This window comes from Kwoniella europaea, chromosome 2, assembly GCF_036810445.1.
Source record: "Kwoniella europaea PYCC6329 chromosome 2, complete sequence".
Classification (NCBI taxonomy): domain Eukaryota; kingdom Fungi; phylum Basidiomycota; class Tremellomycetes; order Tremellales; family Cryptococcaceae; genus Kwoniella; species Kwoniella europaea.
Genome location: NC_089488.1, coordinates 1,504,287 through 1,520,895, shown reverse-complemented (window position 1 = coordinate 1,520,895; position 16,609 = coordinate 1,504,287). Strand labels below are relative to the sequence as shown.

The following is a 16,609-nucleotide window of genomic DNA, read 5'->3' as shown; positions in this document are numbered from 1 at the left end:
CTACGACTGCATATTGGTGTCGAAAAGAAGTTAGAAATTAAGAATTAGCAAATAAAACATCGACTTATGTGTTGATCTGTGCCCATCCGTGCATCCTGACTCTTTCTTGTCTGACACGCCTATGCTCGTGTGAGGAATCAGGGAAAAAGGCTTGCCCACACGCAATCGCATCCTTTGAGTGTATATACACTTGAGAATTCTATGTAATCTATATGCTGACCTTGTAAGTCTCGGAAGTGAGCTTTTCGAAACTACTGCACATGAGATGAAGATGCTATATGTTGCGTAGCGAAGGCGTTGAAATGAAAGTGGCTATTCGTGAGAACAGCACAACGGCGTAATTGCCGGAATGCCTCTCCCGCTGGCGTAAAGCTGACTCCATCACACACACAATTACAGTTGGAAAAAGAGCTGGACCCGGATGCAGTCCAGTTACTGAGCTTGATTAGCTAGCTGACATGTATGAAAATGTGACCCAGCCTTCTGCAAGTCCCAAATCCAGATTTCTCAAATCGCCACTCTAGTTATATGAGAACAGCATAGACGATGCATTGCCATTGGTGCCCGCGCCGAGATCTGTAGTCTATGCTGTTCCCGGATATCCATATACGGTGCATCTATCCTGCTAGAGAACAGCATAAAGGGCAATCTTTGGCAAAAACTTCTGCATACCCCATCCTGAACATGCCATGCTGATGCTATTGCTATACTCTTTATCCATCATTTTAGACTGCAAAACTACCCGATATCCTTTGTATCTCACGCAGAACCTATGCACGTGCGAATGACAAACGTCAACATTCATTCCATTCATACACACATAACATGAGATCAAGTAATAACAAGGATTATACAATCTGTACAATGCTATACAATTCGGATATTGGAGAAGAAGGGAGTGATTAAGCAATTACACAACCACTTGGACATACATCAAACCAACTACCCTGTTGGACAAATCCTACATCTTTCCTTAATGCTCCTCCATTTCTTTTGATTTGAATCTCATATTTCTCTTCTACGGATGTGGACGGGACATCATAATACCAGGTCAAGGTCTGGCCATTTATTTCATATCTACCATGAGTGACCTTTACATCGATATCCAATTCGAGATTGATATCATCTTTGTTCCTGATGGATGGATTGACCGATCTGACAGTCGAAGTACCATTCTTTTTATCTTTATCGTCTCCATTGATCAAGTCGATCCTTGATGAATTTCTAGATGACGATCTTGAATTATCTCCTTCTAAACCGACATCTGATGTTTCCAATCCCAAGCTCGATGCGTAATGTGCGTAAGGTACGTAGATCTCCGTCGCAATTTGATCCGAAGCTATATCATTCGATTTCACCCTGACGACGTATTTGAAAGTGGTGGTGGCAATGTCGAAATCGATTCGATCGGGTACACCGACCGTCTTGATTGGGAAGGGTCTACAGAAAGCTGATAAGGCTCGCGATCCATCAAGGATCAACGAAGGTGGAATATCGCCGGCTGAAATCGACTCTAGCGTGAATGGAATTTTGGGTGTGGTCGATCGAGAGGCGGCTAAAGTGGTCGATGAGGAAGTGGGAATGGGTAGGGATGAGTTGATTACGGGAGAAGACTTTGATTCGTCATGGAAAGTTTCTCGAGGAATATCATCTTTGCTCCATAACGAGAGATCTTCACCGTTCCTACCGCATGACAACAGCACATTAGCCCGGATACTGGCATTCATGACGGAGTGATATCGGTAAAATGACTCGATCAAGCCAGACTCACCAGTTGTCACTCCACTCGTGACAATGATCAGGAACATAGTTCCATATCGTATAATTCAGACAATTAGGTCCGTCACAAGCATTCATCGAACAGTCCAGTGCTCTTTGCTGACTCGAGTAATCACCTTCTCCTCTTCCACCATCGACATAGCCATAAGCTTTCTTCCCATCCTACGTGACCAGTTTCCAATATCAGTTCCCTACTTCAACATGCGCGCTGATCAAAGATAAATTGCTTACCATGTCATATGGTATACCAATTTCTCCTATCAATGTCGGATAACTACCAAGTATATCTACCGTATCCTGCTTCAATACTCCCAATTCACCTTGAACCATATTCCTTATATTTTGTTCACCGACTCTAACAGCTTGGACGATCGACCAGTACTTCTTCCTTATCACACCTATCGCATCGGCGTTAAACCAATTCCAATGTTTGGTCATCAACGTCAACCCATCGTAGAAATGCGGTGATGAACATGCCCTGTCCTTGAGGAACGATTTGGGTAATTTGGGCGGTTGTTTCAGTACGGGCGCTTGAATGAAATGAATGGATTCGGGATGATGTATTCTGATTCGAGAGGAGTAGGATAACCAATGCAAAGACCAGAAATCGGCGACGAATTCGACTTCATGGGCTGGATCTTCGGGTGACGCGACGAAGTAATCGGGTTGTAAGAGGTCGCCAGTAGTGGGATCCCATACGCCGTGTTGTGCCCAGACTAAAAGCTCATACACATCAACAAAGAATCCCAGGGCACCAAACCGTTTGAAGAGTAACACTCACTGCACTTGCCCATCTCCCAGCTTTCACCTCTTGTCCAACCCCATTTCCCACCACCTCTCTTCACATCACCTTCCTTACTTAGCCACAACTTTTTTCCTTTCGGATCAATAAGCTCATGTCCCCCTCTATATGGACCCATCGCACCGAAATTCCAGATTTGAACTTGTTGAGGCTGTCCCTCACCTAATCGCATACCTTCTATCGGGGTGGGTGTCGGTCCTTTCTTGAGTTGCTGTTCATCCGGGATCTTCGATAGATCCTGGTGTCCTATCAATCCTTCTCCAGGTTCGTTCACACTATCCCATCCAATGACACATTCATCCAAGAGATCACTCGCTTCTTCACTTATCTTCTTCGCCAATGTACCGACGGCATCGATAAAGTGATCTTGCAAGTAATCTTGTATATTCTTGCCATCAATGATACATTTCGGAGCGAACGTTTTACCAGCAAAGAACAATGTCCAAATGGTCTGTCCAGCCAGTCGAGTATAATTCGTTCCCCATATCATTGCTGGGAACTCCTCTGGTTTAGGGTTCTCGGCGTTGGGCCATTCACAATGTATGTATGCTGATGCGGTTGGCGTGAGACCGTAAGGATCTATCCCGCAGGCGTAGAGGGTCCATAAAGGTGCGCCGGATCCACCAGTGAATCTCGACCACTATGGTAGATGAAGACATATCAGCTTGTTCGTTATAAAAGAGCCCATAGGACATTCTCAGGTATATGAATATGGCCAGCGAAAAGAAATCTTCACTCACCACATCCTGATGAGGATCCATAAACACCCTAAACCCCCATTCTTTACATTTCTTCAACACCTTTATTATATAATCCATATACTCGTAATCATACTGTTTGGGTCCCTTGTGCTCCAAACTTTCCCATGTGAAGACGTATCTCAACATGTTATAACCCCATGCCCTCAATCTGGCTAGATGTATATCGGCTGAACCGTCTTCGAGATTCAATGGGTTATTCATGAAATCTCCTTCACCCGCTTCTGCCGATTCCCAGAAATTCTGTCTGATATGCGATGGCTGTCCATTGGGATTTTTGGCTGATCCCGATAGATTCACTCCTCGAAGTATAAGTGATCGACCGTGTACATCTCGGAAATTCAACGTATCGGAGTGGATGTAGTAGGGTGGAACGGATTTACCTGTTACCGGTGACCGAGTAGGTGGTGGGACCATTCTCCGACGTGTTGGTGCTATTATGTTATCTGTTGGGATATATTATCTGTTATGTGGGCAAGCGTACGGCTGTGTGACAATGCTTGAGAAGAGACAAGAGACGGGTTCGATTTCTAATTTCTGTTTCTATTGATATCTATCTATGTATGTGTTTCTTATATACAGTCAGGTCTGACTGAAATGACATTTATTCAATGGGAAAAGTGGTCCCACCTTGGTTTGCTATGATCTCATCCCCTACCATAGCCAGGATCGGCGCTTTTCAGGGAATAGGGGAGACACGTGGCTGGAGGTGGAGGCAGTCCGGGTACAAGACGAAACATCGCATTGTCGGTGAAACGTATACGCAGTGGTGTGATATGCACCATCTATTGAAGTGTTCATTGTCCATCGACCGGAGTGCACTTATACTGCTACTCGGAAGCAACTACAAAGGTCTTCGAGAATTGACTGGATCCGAGTACCATTAACAACTAGCCTTCCGATAACCTACTTATCGCCACTCGACCATGCCATCTTGTCGAATAACAAACAACACAGCCCATCCGCTCAACATATGTTTGAAGCAGGTTACAGCTTTACACTTTGAGAACAGTGTTCAGCCAGGACAGACCATCAAACTCAAAGTGAGTACTGTCTGTCCAGATTGCAGAGAGCAAAGCGCTCATACGGTAAACAACTCACATAGCCTGGGAAGGTATGGTTTACCCTCGAGGTAAGTGAATACCTCAAATCTCATCCATGCTATCGGCAGTATTTCTACTACCAATTTGGCCTCTAACACCGCTGCCCTTGCTCTCTGATAGGCCTTGGTAGACGATGGCACCAAAAAATCGCGCTACTCGATACTGAAATCAGCAGCCACCATAGCATTGCTATCTATAGCGGTTGGAGCTGTTGCAGCCACGGCTGGTGCCGCTTTGATACCGGAAGCTATCGCTTTGGAGGGTGTGAGCTGGCTGACTGCCGAACGTCTGGAAGTTTGGTCTACGAAGCTGATATTTTTTTCATTCTTTATAGATCGCGGCTGCTTCTGTAGCGGGAGGGTATTTAGCAAAAGGATTGACAGTTACGAAAGGTGCTTTAGTCACTAACTCGGGCACCATAGCTAAGATATGTGAGCGTTATATTACCTCTTCAATGAACCCCATCCACTTCCTAATTACCTGTCGTATACTATGAATCTCTGAGAAGCTGACTTGTCTCTGCTCTCACTACAGCCTCTATGGCTTTACCTCGAGCTATCGATAAATTATCGGCGGAGCTAGGTGGTTTGTCAGCACTACAAAGGGAAGGTATGTGAGATGATCTGAACTTTCTTCATATTCTACCAACCAGATCAGGACTCTATACCACGTTCCCACCCACGTACCGCTTCCAACATACGTCAAAAGCTGATCACCATTGACTTCCCCCAGTCGCTTCGATCATCGCGTCGCCTACCCTTTCATCAGATGTCCGTCATCGAGCAGCCACTCTTCTCAGATCGATACATCATGCATACAAGGAAGACAAAGCCAAGTCATCTGGGGCAACAGAAGGAACCACCACTGGGCAAAGCTCTATTCCTGAAAAGTTACAGAGCCAAAAGGGAAACAAGAAGTCCAAGGGTGAAATTACCAACGACCCAGTAACACCTCTGAGTCTTGAGGAAGCGAAGAAATTAGATGACCAGATTGAAAGCGAGGAGATCGATGATCTGGTCGAGAACAGACCTATAAATTCCGGAGAGGTGCTGCGTGTACATGGGATATATATGAATAAGAGGAGGGAATTCGAGATAAGGACCGGGGATAATGGGAAATTGATATTGTGGGATCTGAAAGAGAAAGTTGTGGTTACTTGATCTGCTGTCGTGAAGTCGATGAGTCAGATGCTGACTCGATTTGATTGTATGATCTGTGTAAGTTGTATCGCATGGGTAAAATTGTCCACTTTAAGGGTGATCACCCAATCTTTGTATCATGAATTGATGACACTGTACGTCCGCATCAGCCTCGCCCAAAGGGTAAATGATCACGCCACCGTCTGCGAGACCCAGAACCACTTCCTATCCCCTTCCCGGCACCACCACTACTGTACCCTACACCCGGATCAGCGTTGTCTTCATGGTCCAATGCAGTCCCCTCCCATCTTATGGTGAACCTATGATCTCCCCATTTATAAGAAGTAGGAGAGTGCCCAACGAAGTCTATCATAGAATCACCCCCTGACTGTGGTCTATAAGTCATATAGACGATCTAAGGTTGTCCGTCCACAGCCTCAAATGTGTACCTGCCCCTTGAGACCCGATCTGAGCTTCCATCAGTACCCACTTAAAGGTACAACCTGAAATCAAATTGGGTTAGGTCAGTTTGTTCATCAGGTTCATAATGAGTCAAATCCAGGATTGATCTATACTCGGTGTTGTCGTTCGCTGATGGCGCAGTAGGTATATGGGTGAGAGATTCAGCAGTGATTTTGACTCTTGGTAGGGTGAACTCGGTAACAGTCCCCGAAGTACTATCTATATTGAATTCATCGAGCATGTTGTAAGGAGTCTAGTACAATGAGGTGTAAGCGTAAAGATGAGGATGTTGAAAAAGCTGGTGTACGCTATATATATGCGGGGTTGAACAGCCTTTGAAACTTGAGCATTGAGTGATGCAGTACTCCCATGGTAACCTACGTCTGGAATCTGACGACGAAACGAAAGAAGCTCAGTGAAGAGTCTTCGGTAAAGCAAAAGGATACTATTTTACACTTGTGCTTTACAGCTACTGTGCACGGTGCTTCTCGAGTCTAGACGCTGGATGCCGATCTGCGACATGTACATAGAACGCGAAGGATCTTTCTGCAAAGACAAACCATAGAATGTCTTCTACTGTGTTCTATCTGACCTCCATCAGTCATTCCAGCTTTGGTCGTGGGAATCGCCAAGGCGTTAGGTTTACAGAATGGTCGGGTGACAACTACAACAAGGCACTAAAACCCGCAAAAAAACCTGAAGATGCACTTGATAGCCATGATAGCAGTGATCCCATCCGGATCATCCCAATCACTGCACCTGATCTGTCGTGGAGGCGCGATTAGGCTAAGAAATTTTCATATTTTATATCTCTATTTTTTCACTTCGTATGCAATATCGTTTACAACATGATCATCCTCGCTTAGGGTTGACGGGAGGCGTCCAGATTTCTCCATTGGTACCGAATACTTCCCAGATCAGATCCATTGTCAGTTCCAGAACCTACCTCATCCGAGGCCACACTTCCAATATCACTCTCAAGTTTTGAACTACCTTCGGACATCGCAGGACTCTCCCTCTCAACGCTGAATATATGTTCTCCCTAATTGAATTGGTCCCTTGAATTCGTTGGAACTGTCAGATTTTGACCCCTTCCGGTGAGGGGTCTATGAGTGATATGGATCATGTCGAGCCCGGGAAGGGTCGATGGCGAAAACTCGTATCTGCCCCTTCTTACATTGGCCGCCCTTACTCCTGGTTGACTTGGTTCAATATACAGCCAAAAACTAGTTTGGGAGAGATCAGCACCTTTATCCAGCTTGGTATCTGTCAAATCGATCATCGTCTCTTGACCCTCACTTGGGGCACCGCTTGTAAAAGAGGTGGTAAGTGGCCTAGCTGTGATTTTGATTCTTGGTGAAGTAGGTTGAGTGGCGATAGTTGATCTATAGGAGAAGTCACCTTGTGAGCCTATGTTCGAAGTGATCTTCTGAAGTGTCTAGACGATAGGCATATGAGTCGAAACGTCATCTCACATCGGGCCAACGGCAGTCATGATCTAGGTGGATTGAACGAACGTAAGACGCTGGACCTGCTGTGCGTCTTAGCCTGCTACTTGATCAAATAGCCACGAACTCTGTAATTCAGTTACCAACACGCTTCCAGCTAACATTATTTCAAGATCCAGTTACAGTTCCGCGTCCGATGTTGTACTATCTGGTCATTCATGCCTTATGACACCTACAGTTCAAGACAAAGAAGAAGAAGACTATGGATCATGTCATACTCTCTCTACGCCGGATGGAAGGCACTTGACATATGATACATACTCATATATACTCTCGATCTTACAGGCTCAAAATGATATTCCGACTTTCATCAATCTACAACTATGTTCGAAATCGCATTATACCATCATAACACCCTACCTGTACCGGCATCTCACACTCGACGAGAAGTGTATAGACGAGCTGTTAGGACAAGCATTAAGGTGGAATGAAGGAGAGGGATATCAATTGTTCAGGTCTGTCCGATTCGGCTCCACCCTCATGCCCCATGATGATATCAAAGATATCTTGGATCTGAGTGCAGGCACAGATACTTTCGTCCATTTTTCACCCCCTTTACGGTACAAGTTCAATCTCTCACACGTCCGAAAGATCACCTTGAAATATGATATAGATGAATTCTATGGATTACCCACCTCACTCCGACCGTTAGTAACCCTCTTGGGACACTATCGAAACTTTACTGGGCAATATCTTTTCCCCTCACTACAAAGTATCGCTTGTGTAGGGACGCCAGACAGCCCTCTAGAATTAGGTGAGATATGGACGCTCTTGTCACAGCTATCTTCACCTACAAGTGTATGTTTCAAGCACACCGAACCGTTTTTATACAGTAATACGACATTTGCATCTCTCGATTCTTTCAACGGTCCGATGGAGAATATATCGGTTCATTCGGCGATGCCAAATTGGATACCGCGCTCGTATTCCCATCCCCATTGCCAAATCAATATATCCTACGCTGAATCATCATGTGAAGAAGGATGTGATAGGGAGAGTAATCATCCTGGTGAATCATGCAAAGAGAGGAACAAAGAGGACATTGCAAAGTGGTTAGTAGCTGGACCTAGATCAAATGAAGAAAGATGGAAAGGAGTTTGGTCAGTGCGTACAGGGTATCATTATACGTTGAAGGATTTACATGACATCAAGCGAGTCTGTGTAGAGCAGATAGAAGGACTGGAAGCTGAGAGTCTAATTCCAAGAGGCAAAGGCTGGAGAGGAGATAGTATATCGAATGCTAGGTTATTTGTCGAAGGAATAAGATGGGTTCAAAGGGCAGAGGAATGCCGATGCTGTAATGGTGAGTACTGTACATGCTTCTCTTCCTCTTTCTTACCTTGCATCTGAATTGTGAATGACCTCATGCTGATGTCAAAATCCGAATTGCTTCAGAATACATATAAGCAATTGTCAAATATGGGATCTCGAGTACGGTCTGTGGAATTCCACTATCTGGCAATCAATGCGCACAATACGACTATTTGCAGGGTTCGACCTTGCGATTCTTATCATGCTTCTATACAAGTTGGACCTGAGAATCCCTTCTTCGAGTGAATCTCGCATGTACGGTAGTTGAATATTCATCGTCTCGTAGTTGATTTGATGATGCTATAGGGGGAATGAGCTAAATTGCGTATGTTGTATGTAAACTTTCGTTGAAAGTTTTGAGAAAGGGCCAATCCACTTGATCCATTCGGAATTATCCTGCACCGGTATTGCGGATTCCTGAGTATCTTCGAACATTACATATAGATGTTTGATTCCCCTCGTTACGACCTGACCTAACAGCTCGATAGACCTAATGAAAGACTGAGCACATTTATCCTTGCTTTGGATATTGAACACCAGGGTATGTAATTCGATAAAAGGAGATTTGGACCATATGTCAGACCTGACATCATTCAGGAAACCCCATATTTCCATGGTCTCTTCGATCGATTTAGGGTAATCGCATTTCTTCAACGTGATCTCATGGGTGTATCGGAGGTTGGTAGGGTAATTCGGATAATCAATGGGCCATGCACAGTCGGGTGAGGTCTGATTGTCAAGGGTTGAGATGGAGTATAACATCCTTGATAGGTGGATTTCTGTGATTTCAATATGTCTGTACAAATAAGGTGTGGTGATTGTGTTGTAGTACTTGGAGGTACAACCGAAAGAGGATAAGGAACCGTAGGAGTGGGATCGTTGGAGGATGGAGGAGATGTTGGCGAGGATCTCTGCGGGCATACGTGAAAGCGCACTATTTGAGGTGATCATGATCTGAGTACCTAGACAACTGTCAGAAGGTAAGAGGGCGGAGAGGTATAGACGATCTGGAAGTGGAGAGAGCCGGATGCTATTGTGGTATCACTTGGTACTCACAATCCTTGACGAGCTTTTGTACGAGTACTCGACTGCAATGCAATCATACTGTATCTCATTGTTGAGCGATCGGTGAAGCGCAGGCACGGAGCTCACGGGGTAGGGGTAGATAGGTGTAAAGTGCGGGGCACCAGCACATGCAACATGCTTGGTACTCTAAGTGATCGAATGATTGAATTATATATTTCACCCTCTTCCTTTATCAGTCCAAAGCTTTGCCTCATTCACCACAACCACCGTCGTATACCATATATCACATATGATCAAGCACTGCTATTAATCATTAGCACCTTTACCACAAACCAAACAACAAGATCTACGTCATGCCCGGATACCCCAGATTCAGATCACTCTCGGACCTTCCGCCAGAGATCATCCATCTGACACTCAATCACCTTCAACAGTCTCATCAGCTCGGCACATTAGCCTCATTGCAGCGAACGGACAAGTATCATCATGATCTCACCACCCCATACCTATTCAAAGAGATCGTCGTCAATGAGATCGAGCTCGCGCAGCTAATCCTACCCGTGATATTTGGCAAAACGATTCCGGAAACATGCAACGAACTGACGACTTCCGGACGAAACATGGCGAACTCTCTCCGATCCGGATCAAGCAAACTTCGCAAAAACCTTTCGTACACCGAAAAGAGCACATTGATCCAATCACAATTCAAAGGGAACTGTGCAACACCTACCGAAGGGATATTCACCGTGGATCTCGAGAATTCCGAGGACGAAGAGGAAGAAGAGGAAGATGACGTAACCGCCACTGTCTCGGATACTACACTTTTCCCCCGTCTCGAATCCATTTCCTTGCAAGTGTCGGAGAAGCACAATTCTCTCCTGCAGGATATTCTCACAATCTTAGGGCTCAGTTGCCATCCAAAGAGTGTCTGCGTGAAATGGATGAATGCACACACTGGTAGAACGATAGGTCAAGAAGGATCAGATATGCTCGAGCTGATATTTCCATTCACTGAAAATCCCGTCAACCTCGTTATTCATGCGGCTGAAATGTATTTTCCGTTCACCGAAATGGGTAGATACGAATCGATTCGACTTTCTTATCGCTCACCCTTCAAGGAATCAACAATAACAAACCCAGGAGAGTTCGATCCTTTGATAAATTCCTCCCTCATAATGGGAGCTGTGCTGAGTGCTCAAAAAGCTTTCCATATGAAGCCGAAGCGAATTGTCCTACCTTCTGGACCGGACGAGCCAATCAAACATGCAATCAAGGTTGTCAAATCAAGTGCCAAAGAAATCTCTATCGATTACTTTCTGGAAAAAGACCAGAGCGATTTCAAAATTACGGAAAGTCACAAGTGGATTGAGAGTATACAGTGGGTATATGGTGAAGAAGCTGAAAAAGAACCACCCTGTCAAGTCTGCGGTAGTGAGTTTGTTGTTATTTTTTTATATTCCAATTAGCATATCTGACATTCTCATTGCTGTAGTGTCGGTATGATTGGCGATTTGGTGAAGGGCAATGCACGCAAGGACGATGCACGCGATAGTACGAGTAGACCGACATGGTTCAGAGAGGAAAAGATCAACTATGTCAATATACGGGGTACATTCGATAATTCACTATGTGTGTAGGCAGTACTGAGATTGTCTTATGTATACAAGTACTATAATATATTCATGAATAAAGTCTCTCATCACGTCACTCTTTTGAAGTGTCCTGACATGCCACTCAGCTCCATCCTTATGATTAGTTATTTGACCATCTACCCGACCATCTCATCCCCTTATCTCTCGTCCCCTCCCAATCCGGCGTCAAAGGTGGCAAAAGCTCACCCTCACCCATAAACTCATCTATATTCTCTTCCCATTCTCTCTGATGATGCTCTCTTATCCCTCCACCTACATGCGAGCTTCCACTAGCAACCTGGATAGGTAAAGGTTGAGGTCTAGATAATTCGCCAATCTTGGACGCTCGGATCAACATCCCTTTACTCCGCTTACCTCTTACAACAGGCTCGTGGGAGGCTTCAGTAGCGTCATTTGAAGATGAACCTGAGGTAATATGGGACGAATGCGAGTGATGTTGGGAAGGGATAGAGAGATGGAGAGAAGCTTGTTCGGAGGAGTGAGAGGGGCGAGGAGAGACCAAGGCTGGTGCCTTGATGGTAAGGTAAAGGCATAAGTCAGCTCCAGCAGACTCATTTGAGAATCACGACCTCTGTATGAAGACAATGCTTTCTGTATGACTTGGCACTTACAACCAAAGCACCCTGTTTCAGCGGTTCTCCAAATTCTCCCATACTTCTTTTAATTTTTTTCACCCTATCATCCACAAGTGGTTGGCCGACATAACTCCTCCTGTTATCTCTGCTGCTACTTCCTTGTTCGATCACATCGGGAGAAGGGGTAGGTGTTGAGGAGAACAAATTCCGTATCGAGTGAAAAGTACTTCCTATACCTGATATAGGTCTAGGTTTCGTATTTTTTGAAGGCGACGCAAGAGGAGAAACTAGTCTGACTGGGCTGACGTCCCTATGAGATTGCGATGAACCATGTTGACTGAATCGACCGGGTCGAGTTGGCGTAGAAGGGTGCGAACCGAATGCTGAGACTGATACGTGACGATATTCTTCTGTATCTCGTGGGATGGGAATACCTCGTGAAGCAATTTGGGGTGATGAGCTATGTGATGGCGCGGAGTAGTATCTGAGAGCGACTGAGGTCAGCAATGACTATTGGTTATAGGGGCAGTTTCACTCACTCGGTCTCAGCACTTATATAGCTTTCTCTTCTATTTCCTTCATCCCCTTGTCCTGTTATGTGAGGTCTCCCAAAAGTCCCACCATCATACAATCCCAAACCGACACCAGCCGTCTCAGGAGGAGCCGGGAACCTAATCCTCTCTCCGTCCTCAGACCATCTAGCTCGTCTACCCTCTTCACCTATCTCCATCGAAAGATCTTGAGCGTCAGTACCAGGTGTTACCGGTACACCAACACTGAAAGTTTGAGATCGTATACCTCTAATCTGAGCAGCTGGAGATAACCTCTTCTGTCCAGGTGATAAGTCTTGAGGCACCGATGGTGATCCTGTTACGCTCCCTGTTCTAGATCTCGAGTAATCCGACGACTCGTTTCGTTGTGGGACGGAGAAAAACAGCTGATCATCCTCCAAGACCCTTTCATAACCTTCAGTAGAGGCAGTGAGATTGGTAGTCCTCTTATTTCTTTTGTTTCCTAAACCGGCGGTAGCTAGTGCATCAGTAGCAGAAGCGAGTGTAGCGGGAGAGAAGATCCTTTTACCTTGACCTTTCTCCAATGTATTCCCACTGGCCTTTCTACCACCTGATCCACCAGAAGAACTCGAAGAATTCGATGGTGTCGGTGTGGTTTTCAACCATCCTAAACCCAGATTCAATCTTTGTAATAGACTATCATTTCTTTTAGCTAATTCCCTAAGCTCATCGTCAACTTCCGTCATATCTTGCTGGGAATTACGTCGATGATGCTGTGCTGTCCAGCCAGGTAACAAAGCGGACTTTTCATCTGGTGACTTTGCTCCTACTTCTGCTATCTCCGCGTGTTCATCAATTTCACGGGATTTACCTTTATTACCCATGGGACCACCAGGAGGATTAGAAGGTAGTGTGGACCATTTTGATTTAGAGAAAAGACCGAAGAATCTTGAATCGCGAGAATGCCGATTTTTGTGGTATACACAGAAAAAGATCAGGATTACGAGGATGGAAAGAGCCAGAGGTACCAGTGCACCGAGTAAGGGACCGAGGAGGTTTCGACCTGCCGAGTCGGTAGGGGTAGGATCACTGGGCTGAGTAGGATTAAGTGAAGGATGGTTGATTGTGTCGGGGGCGAAAGTAGTGGAGGGAAAGGAGGTGGTGAGGAGAATAGAAGTCGGAGTCGATGAAGAGGCAGCGAGAGTTGTGGACTGAACCGAGAATTGTGATGAGGTGGATGAAGCGGCCGAGGTTGGAGGAAGACTATTGGGACTAAATGAAGAAGAATCTTGGTTAGAGAGAGAGGTGACCGTGGAAGACGCAGGTGTCTCAGTCATTGGTGGAGCAATATCTTCGGTACCAGTAGGAGAGGTGAGTCCACCGTAAGTCCAGCCATCGCCGAGAGGTATGGATGGTCCATAATCTGCGAGAAATTTCGTTCAGCACAGTATACAGTAGTGATATAGCGTGAGGTTACGCTGCACTTACAGGTCAAGGGAAGATTGGCTATCGTAGTGACAGTATATGGTGTATCATTGATAGTGGTAACATACTATCGCCAAAGTCAGTACATGGGTGTGAGGTGTAAAGTGCAGGTACTCACCGATAGATATGTCTGCCAGTCTGCTAAAACAAGTCCATCCGGTGCTGTACCACCTCTCTTATCCATTTCATCTTTATCATCTATCGAATCTTTAGGTCCTGATGGGTTGAACTTGGGGACTGCGCCAATATGGCAGCTGGGAGAATATCGTGACTCAAGCAAAGCGAAGAGTCGACATCGTATATCGTTGTATGACTTCGGTGCGGTTGCGTTAATTATTTTGTATGATTAAGTATCCAGTCTTAAGCAACTTGGCTTCAGGTCTTTGATCTGAAGATGGATATGGAGAGAGTGAAAACTTCACAATGTTCTAAAGGTAACATAGCAAGTAGGTACGTGTCCGTTGTACAGATGTAGAAGATGGATCAACATGATCAACATAATCAACTTTTCCAGAATGTTTGTGTTTGTCGCTTTCTCGTTCCTTCGAGCGGCAAAAACCATTTAGATATCCAAGCGAGTGTCCTCTTCTGACTTGAGCTGGTCCATCACCATTCCATTGATACCGTGACAGATCTCGGATGGCTTATGCGTTACTTGACAATGGCTTTGGCTTGTAAAGTACTGGTGGAATGGAATGTTGACTGGTGCTCGATCACCTCAGGGGAAGTTGAGTTATCTTTGGTGCCTGAGTAGACGGATTACCGATGACTGGAGACTGGATCGTCATGCACGACCACATATCAACCTTGCTTGAATCAGAATATATGACTACATTCTTAGATACCATGCGTCAAGTAGATTAGACTCAAGAATGTCACCTCAGCATTCGCCACGGCCATCAGCCTTGAAAGGTACCAGTAGAGGAACCCTTCCTCTGGAGCTCATATACGAAATCCTACTCATATTAGAGGATCATGGGGAACAACAAACGCTCGCCAATCTACAAACAGCTTCGCTTCAAAATCAATGTATATCATGGTCACACCCATTCTGTATGGGAAGATCACTCTCACTCGGACGTCCTTCGTCAAACTATTTGACCCCCTTGTGCACGATATCGATAAATTTGAAGCTGGACTTTTCTTCCAAATTATGGAAAAAAGCAGTAACACTTCTAGATCTGGAATGAATGCTGACAGGCTCGATCCCAACCTTCCGAGGCCAATCCGTATCCGGAACAACTTGTCTTTGGTACATACCATCACCTTCAACATGATAACTAAAGAGGAGAAAGATTGTACCCAGGAGAATACCAGACAATTCAAAGATACAATTCTCTTCAAGAACAGGTCTTACCGATCTTGAAGACTCTGGTAACAATGACTCAGCAGGTCCTTATGCCCAACGTTAAATCCCTGAGTATTGTCAACTCGACTAATTGGAATTACGTCGGGGACATTGATATGAAACCCTTCGCCATCTCTGTAGACCATCCAATTTTTGTTTGAAATGGATCAACATGACACCACCTGCAAAAGAGCCCTCAGACCAAAAGTATATCATGATGACGATAGTGATAGTGAAGATGATCACGATTATGAAGAGGAAGGAGCGTAAGATGAGGATGAGGAAATCGGGAAGGTATACAAGCGGGATGCCCTTTTTGAAGAATATCACCAAGCTAGCTTCCAGAGACTCCAATGTCGTGTATCACAATATTGATTTACGCTCTGTTCAAGATCTATACATAGAGAATACGAGACTATCTGTGCGAAAACACCAACGTTCTCTAGAAGTGTGCGGTCGTACGAGACCTCTTAGGTATGACCGTCAAGAGTGCGAAACCAGTATCATGCAATGGTCACCCCGTTATCTGATCGATTCGTTGTTCGACCATTCGAATAGAGGAGGCAATGGCAATTTGAGAGTGGTACAAGGACAGGGACAGGAAGCCTTGAGCAAGAACGAACTCAAGGTATTCAAGAAAATGGCAAATGAGACATGCGAGAAAATGGTACAATACTATACCTCACCCCGCTGGACGGAGAATCTGGAAAGATTAAAGGCGATCAAATGGAGACTTGGAAAGAGATCGAGGAAAGAGCCGTTCTGTGCTGTATGTCACGGTATGTGTGTTCCTCTCATATTAGGGGTGTCATCGAAGCTGACCAGCCTTGATTTCCTTGGGTAGAACCGGTGTGATTTTGGTGGCGATGGCGGAAAGTATGTACTGTACCGCACAGTAGAACTTATCCCTGTATCGAAGTTGAATCGATTTACCATATGTGAATTTGTCCTCTGATCATGTGTACAGGTTTGAAGAAGCTTAGGATATAGTCTTGTTGTACGATGCACTACCACGTACAGTACAGTAGTACGCAATTATTTCATGTGTTAACCTTATTGTCCGCCCACATGCGTCCATTCAACCTTGATTCACGTTGCACCGTAACAAATACCTCTTGGTTTGTTCGTTTGTCCGTTTGATGCTCTGCA

General features: G+C 45.1%; 9 protein-coding genes across 9 annotated transcripts; 5 read left to right on the top strand and 4 right to left on the bottom strand.

Moving 5' to 3' along the window:
- Positions 1-902: 902 nt before the first annotated feature.
- V865_006906 (uncharacterized protein) lies at positions 903-3,756 on the bottom strand (the record flags this gene model as incomplete). Its single annotated transcript, XM_066230663.1, has 5 exons — positions 903-1,683; positions 1,772-1,941; positions 2,011-2,495; positions 2,561-3,221; positions 3,322-3,756. 5 exons carry the CDS (start codon positions 3,754-3,756, stop codon positions 903-905), a joined length of 2,532 nt encoding a protein of 843 aa, XP_066086760.1.
- Positions 3,757-4,265: 509 nt separating this feature from the next.
- On the top strand, positions 4,266-5,602 carry V865_006905 (uncharacterized protein; the record flags this gene model as incomplete). Its single annotated transcript, XM_066230662.1, has 6 exons — positions 4,266-4,382; positions 4,445-4,471; positions 4,563-4,706; positions 4,777-4,873; positions 4,977-5,051; positions 5,175-5,602. 6 exons carry the CDS (start codon positions 4,266-4,268, stop codon positions 5,600-5,602), a joined length of 888 nt encoding a protein of 295 aa, XP_066086759.1.
- Positions 5,603-6,071: 469 nt separating this feature from the next.
- On the bottom strand, positions 6,072-6,284 carry V865_006904 (uncharacterized protein; the record flags this gene model as incomplete). The annotated part of the gene is made up of 1 exon (XM_066230661.1): positions 6,072-6,284. One exon carries the CDS (start codon positions 6,282-6,284, stop codon positions 6,072-6,074), a length of 213 nt encoding a protein of 70 aa, XP_066086758.1.
- Positions 6,285-8,031: 1,747 nt separating this feature from the next.
- On the top strand, positions 8,032-8,957 carry V865_006903 (uncharacterized protein; the record flags this gene model as incomplete). The annotated part of the gene is made up of 2 exons (XM_066230660.1): positions 8,032-8,854; positions 8,947-8,957. The coding sequence occupies 2 exons, from the start codon at positions 8,032-8,034 to the stop codon at positions 8,955-8,957; spliced, it is 834 nt and encodes a 277-aa protein (XP_066086757.1).
- A 205-nt stretch (positions 8,958-9,162) lies between these two features.
- V865_006902 (uncharacterized protein) lies at positions 9,163-9,813 on the bottom strand (the record flags this gene model as incomplete). Its single annotated transcript, XM_066230659.1, has 1 exon — positions 9,163-9,813. The coding sequence occupies one exon, from the start codon at positions 9,811-9,813 to the stop codon at positions 9,163-9,165; it is 651 nt and encodes a 216-aa protein (XP_066086756.1).
- Positions 9,814-10,241: 428 nt separating this feature from the next.
- V865_006901 (uncharacterized protein) lies at positions 10,242-11,525 on the top strand (the record flags this gene model as incomplete). Its single annotated transcript, XM_066230658.1, has 2 exons — positions 10,242-11,323; positions 11,381-11,525. The coding sequence occupies 2 exons, from the start codon at positions 10,242-10,244 to the stop codon at positions 11,523-11,525; spliced, it is 1,227 nt and encodes a 408-aa protein (XP_066086755.1).
- Positions 11,526-11,640: 115 nt separating this feature from the next.
- On the bottom strand, positions 11,641-14,296 carry V865_006900 (uncharacterized protein; the record flags this gene model as incomplete). Its single annotated transcript, XM_066230657.1, has 5 exons — positions 11,641-12,051; positions 12,152-12,599; positions 12,655-14,050; positions 14,116-14,179; positions 14,231-14,296. 5 exons carry the CDS (start codon positions 14,294-14,296, stop codon positions 11,641-11,643), a joined length of 2,385 nt encoding a protein of 794 aa, XP_066086754.1.
- A 688-nt stretch (positions 14,297-14,984) lies between these two features.
- Positions 14,985-15,302, top strand: V865_006899 (uncharacterized protein; the record flags this gene model as incomplete). The annotated part of the gene is made up of 1 exon (XM_066230656.1): positions 14,985-15,302. The coding sequence occupies one exon, from the start codon at positions 14,985-14,987 to the stop codon at positions 15,300-15,302; it is 318 nt and encodes a 105-aa protein (XP_066086753.1).
- A 663-nt stretch (positions 15,303-15,965) lies between these two features.
- On the top strand, positions 15,966-16,315 carry V865_006898 (uncharacterized protein; the record flags this gene model as incomplete). Its single annotated transcript, XM_066230655.1, has 2 exons — positions 15,966-16,239; positions 16,305-16,315. 2 exons carry the CDS (start codon positions 15,966-15,968, stop codon positions 16,313-16,315), a joined length of 285 nt encoding a protein of 94 aa, XP_066086752.1.
- Between the last annotated feature and the right edge of the window lie 294 nt (positions 16,316-16,609).